Consider the following 5,681-nt stretch of genomic DNA (forward strand, 5'->3'; position numbering starts at 1 on the left):
TACTCGATAGGTTTGGTTAATTTTTGTATTGACGTATTTTGACACTGTTCGTGCCAAAAATCCGTCATTTTGTCTTTTTTCAAACACCTGTCTAAAGACGCTTGGGTTCTTAAGACGATTATAAAAATACCTTAACTGTCTAAATCCATCGAACCGTTTGGAAGATAGCATGTCTAATTTTAATCAAATAGCATTTTGCGTTTATTGTAAAGTTATAAAAACTCAAGCTTTTAAAATTTTATCGCCTTGCTCGCAAATGAAGCAACTTGGTAACAAGGCAAGTTCAGCTAAACCATCTTATTTAGAGCTTTACTATATCTGGGAGAGCTTTGTGCAGATTTTTTAGAGAAACCCTGTATATAGTCTTTATATATATGTACGATATATTTTTAAATCGTCACGGCAGCTAAATTGTAACAGCAAAAATGTCAATTAACGTAATTTGTTTTCAGTATTGTTTGGTAATTTCTCATGTTAAGATACCTGCTTCAACAATGTTTAGTTATTATGGAAAAGTTTTATCAAACTAATTGTTCTGTAAGAATTATATCAAGTCAAGACTAATGTATTTAATAACCTTCATGATTTAACTAACGCCATTAGGTAATTTTTATGGGACTGTCTTAAAACGTTCGTGAATGTGAACTAACCATCAAAAATTTAAGACCCCTATAGATGAACATAAAACGCACTTCGTGAAATAAATGCAGATTTTTGCATAAAGTGATTCAAAATTAAAGAAAAGATTTGAATGAAAATAAATTCAGCATTTAATTGCCATAGGTTGTACCTAAATTTTACTGGTATTTCAACTATTTTTTGTTCTATATAATTTTAAAAACCATAAAATGGTAAATAATAACAAATCATTAGAATACTCTGCAAAATATTGATGAATAATTTGTTTTATTTCGGGCAATTTTAATTAGGTTTTAATTTTATAGTTCAGTATAGTTTGATATCGACTTCAAAAAAGAACTGAATGGAAAGAACTCAAAATGAATTTGTATGAAGGTGAAATAGATATGAAAGATGGCGAAAAATCTTCGATTGGTAGACATAAACTTCCGAAAAAATTCGAGTGCAGTAATATTCTAGTGGATCCTGAATGCACAAAAAATTATACAAGTGATCTTTACCTCAGCAAACACCACTTTGTTCAACTTGGAATTACTTTCATCGGTGAGATATATATTTATAACATGAGGGAAAAAAAATTGCACGAACATCAAGCGTAAATTCCCTGTTAAATTGTCTAAAATTCAAATGTATTATTTTTTTAGCCTTTCTGAATATAAATCTCAATAACCAGAACTCAATAAACTAAGTCAAACTACACTAGGTACTTAAGTCAAAGTTCTTATTTATTTAAAAGCAATTATTTTTGACTTATTTTAGTAACATTGGCAGCTTTTGCAAATGGAATGCAATATGGATGGATTGGGCCAACATTAAGGCAATTGATGTTAAACAAAACAAATATAGAAATGGATAATACAGGCGGTATTTCATGGATTGCAAGTAGCATAAAACTCGGTGGTATATTTGGACCCTTTTTGGGATCATTTTTGGCTGATTATTGTGGACGAAAAACAACTATTTTATTGGCTGCTCTTCCACTATTAATTGCGTGGATTATTATAAGCGTAGCAAACAAAGTATATCAATTGTGCTTAGCAGAACTTATAAGTGGAGTCGCAGTTCAAATTTCATTTTCAATTCTACCCATTTATATTGGTGAAATAGCGTCAGCAAAAATACGTGGAACTTTAGCAATATTTATTCCATTACAATTTTATTTGGGATTTTTATTAGAAAATATAATTGTACCGAGTATATCAGAAACGTACAATTCAGCAATTGCTATCTTCGTAATTTTACTCTTACTTAGTACTTTTTCTTGGATGCCCGAAAGTCCTTATTATTACTTAATGAAAAATCGTCCAGAGAAAGCAGCAAAATCCTTACGTACATTAACACAAACTAATTTTGTTGAGGTAAGATTAGAAAGTATCCAGAATGCAATTGACAAACAATGTTCAATGAATGTAAGTACTTACCAACTTTTCAAAGACCCAGTCAATCGAAAAGCATTTTTGATTGTTATGGGTGTTGCCTCAATTCATCAATTTTGTGGACTTATGGTAGTTTTGCTATATGCTCAAGTAATATTCGAGAGGGCTGGAACACCCATAAATGCCAATTTAGGAGGTACTATTTTGTGTGCAGTTGGCATTATTGTTTTTTTTGTAAGTATTATTTCTGTAGACAAGTGGGGTCGTCGTCCATTAATAATACTTTCCGCAATAACTTCAGCCATACCCCTTATAATTATTGGCCTATACTTCCATCTGAAAGCATTAAATTATGAAAACATAGGCTCATTTAGTATTGTCCCCATAATTGCATTATTATTATTCAAAATTACGTATGGGTTAGGAATTGGACCATTGTTTTATGTTTTTGCATGTGAAATGTTTAACACGAGTTTTAAAGCGTATGCTTTTTGTATTCTGTATTCTTATATGGCTTTAGCAGATTTCATTATTGTCAAACTGTTTTACTTCATTGCAGAAACGTATGGAGAATATTATCCGTTTTATTTCTTTGCTTTTTGCTCTTTGTGTGGTGCGATTTTCAGTTACTTCATTATACCAGAAACTAAAGGAAAAACATTGGAAGAAATTCAATTGATGTTAAGAAATATTAAATAAGTAAGAAATGTTTATCAAGTCTGCCAGTATCACAAAAATATAATCGCAAAATAGGCTTCTTCTTTTACTTTGTTATCTATGTCCGACAGCCATGGCATCATTTGTATTGTCAAGGGCGAATTCAAGGTAAAAGTGAAAGTTCTCTTTCCTAAGCAAATAAGCGAAGTTAAACTACCTAAAAGAATCAAAAGAGGGAAGAAAAGGTGCGAAAATTATTTCGATATCTTGAACTTTGAGTTCTCGTTAAACGTTTTCACATGCTTTATTGTTAGATGTGTCGTACGGTGACCGGGGCTATTTCAGCTGGTTTTGGCTTTTTAGGTTGTACCTCCTAAATGACTTTTTATATTTATTTTATATTTACAAGGCCATTTTAATCTTCAATGGCTAATAGCTCGTTTTGTAGAAAACCAATCAAAAAATTTATTATTATGTTCTGATATCAGCTTGGATCTAGTTCTTAGTTCTTAATAACACTATGAATTAGAAAGAAAAGCTGACATTTTCATCTAAACCATTCTTTCGAAAGTCGTCAGCTTTTGGAGGAAATGCGACTTCAAAATATGACACTATTGCATTTAATTCAAAGAAAACACGCTAGCTACGGAAAATACTTTATATAGAAGTTGTCAAGGGCAACAGAGAACATTTGCCTGTGTCCGTGACTTTGAACTACAATTGTCGATAACCTTTAAGCATATTTTCTTTCGATTAATTGCGATAAAGACGTATTTGTATAAATTGTTAGTTTTGATTATAAATTATTTTTTATAATTGTTAAACGCAACGTAGGACTCTTCTACTGAATATTTTTATTGTACTATTTTTGAAAATACAGAATTCACTAAAAATTTTGATAAATTTGTATAAACCATAGTTTTTTTTCACTATTAAAACGACAACATGAATTATGCGGCAACTTTGTTTTAACAATCCGTGTTTGTAATTTGCATCCTCTACAATCGTTATCAATCATTACCTCCCTATCCCCGGCGGCATACTTTGTATAAAACAATAATATATTTCAAAATACCTGTATAGATTGATTGCGTCATCAGTCAGTCGTAATTTCATTAAAAATGCATATTTTGAAATAATATTTGCATAAGGAAAACAATTTTATTTATTAAACAATAGAAAGGTATATGATAGGCAGCTAGTTTTTATGAAAAGTACATGTCCAGGGAAATATACATGACTGATTTGTATATAATGAAATTATACACACAAAAAAAACTGGTAGGTAGGTATTGGAAAACAAATTTTTTGTTATATTGTAAGCAAACAATAAATGCATATATGATAAATAAAATAGTGGAATCCATATTGGATATATATTGAATCTGCAATGAAATAAATTTGAAATAATACCATATATTAACGTTATGTCCATCATAATCCACTGCCTATAACGTTCAAATCAGTTGAATCTCTTTGTTTTGCCCTAAAGATAGAAATGTAGAACTGGAGGTAGAGCAGTGGACTCCGACCCTGGAGGCCAGCGTTCGAATCCGGTTCAAGAATCTTAAAAAAAATTTTTTTTGTTTTTCTTTAAATTCATAAATTATTTCATTTAATTTATCACATATTTCTTTCAAGTTTTGAAAATTTCACTTGTAACTGTAAAGTATTATATTTTTTAAATTGTAACTATTTAAATGCAATTCTGTGTACAAATGTTTAAAATTTATTAAAAAATATATACATAATTTTTATTATATTCTGGATATATAAAAATCTCATGGAAGTGAATTGCACCCTTTCTCTATAAGCAAAAAACTTATAAAACCAACGTTACTTACATTTTTATAGGATTACTTTCGCCAATCCAGAATATATCAATATAAATTTTGATAGAATCAACGAGCATTTCGACATCGAGAAAAGGCTAATCAAATCTAGGATTGATTAGAATAGAAGATAGTCTACCTTATCATAGGTACCTTAAGAAGATAAGTTTCAATTGAAAATGAATGAGACTGAATGTGAACGAGATCCGATTGAGCTCAAACAGATAAAGACCAACAAATTCAAAGCGTATTTTGTTGAGCAATCGTATCCAATTACACACTATCTCGTTAAAGATAGTGTGATAAAGTTGTGAGAAATTAAGTGAGTAAATCCAATTATTGCATGGTGTTTCATTTATTTTTGCGTCAATGTGTACACCTACTGACAAATTTAAAAGTACATAAAAACTATGTGGATTGGATTTTTTTTATTTAATCAAAAAGTTATTGTCAATTTTTATTCCTGAATTTCTGTTCGATATCATTTATTTTTAATTTCATATGTTTGATTCGTTTAGATAAGACCAATGATACATCAGAAAATAAGGTCAGTTAAGTAAACTACGCGATGCTTGGAAAAAGACAAACTGGCGTACACTATAACTTTGAGCTGTTGCTAAGAATGGGATTATAATAAAAGCTTGGTTTTTATTGGTTAGTTTATTTCGAAATAAATTGGAGAGTTTTAATAGAGAAATATTATTAATTAATTAATTAACAAATGTTTAAAGTATCTACAACAGATACTATTTTATCGCTACTAATATCAAGAGTCATGGTGACGCAGTCGGTAGATCATCTGACTGACAACCAAAAGGTCCCCGGTTCAAATCTCACTGGATGCAAAATTGTGATATCTTCTTTTTTTTTCTTTCTTCTCACTTTATATGCTCATTTCAATCGACTCCAAATTCGGTGGTTTGTTGAATTGAGCATTCCTACCATCATGGCTGCCAGCCAATCAGCGGGACCTTCATCAATGGGTGTTGGTGATCAGTGAGCATCGACCGCCATCAGAATGAATCTAGTTAACAACAGCGTTAAAAGTGCACGTGGCTATAATCAACTTGGATTATCCAAGCAATCATCGAATAAATCAATTATATTTTTGTGTTTATTAGTGTAGTTTATCGTTTTGTATTTGTTAATGTATATATTTTGAGTTTATTTCAACGGA

The 5,681-nt window shown here is 30.4% G+C and overlaps 1 protein-coding gene across 1 annotated transcript; it reads left to right on the forward strand.

Moving 5' to 3' along the window:
- Positions 1-772: 772 nt before the first annotated feature.
- Positions 773-2,714, forward strand: LOC123295868 (facilitated trehalose transporter Tret1-like). Its single transcript, XM_044877329.1, has 4 exons — positions 773-851; positions 945-1,182; positions 1,399-2,497; positions 2,642-2,714. The coding sequence occupies exons 2-4, from the start codon at positions 999-1,001 to the stop codon at positions 2,712-2,714; spliced, it is 1,356 nt and encodes a 451-aa protein (XP_044733264.1). The 5' UTR covers positions 773-851; positions 945-998.
- Positions 2,715-5,681: the final 2,967 nt, after the last annotated feature.

Source organism: Chrysoperla carnea, chromosome 3 (genome assembly GCF_905475395.1).
Source record: "Chrysoperla carnea chromosome 3, inChrCarn1.1, whole genome shotgun sequence".
In the NCBI taxonomy this organism is placed as follows: Eukaryota; Metazoa; Arthropoda; class Insecta; order Neuroptera; family Chrysopidae; genus Chrysoperla; species Chrysoperla carnea.

Coding starts and splice junctions, on each gene's coding strand:
- LOC123295868 (XM_044877329.1), top strand. CDS start 999: ATGAATTTGTATGAAGGTGAAATAGATATGAAAGATGGCGAAAAATCT. Junction 1,183..1,398: donor ACTTGGAATTACTTTCATCG/GTGAGATATATA, acceptor GACTTATTTTAG/TAACATTGGCAGCTTTTGCA. Junction 2,498..2,641: donor TTTAACACGAGTTTTAAAGC/GTATGCTTTTTG, acceptor TGCGATTTTCAG/TTACTTCATTATACCAGAAA.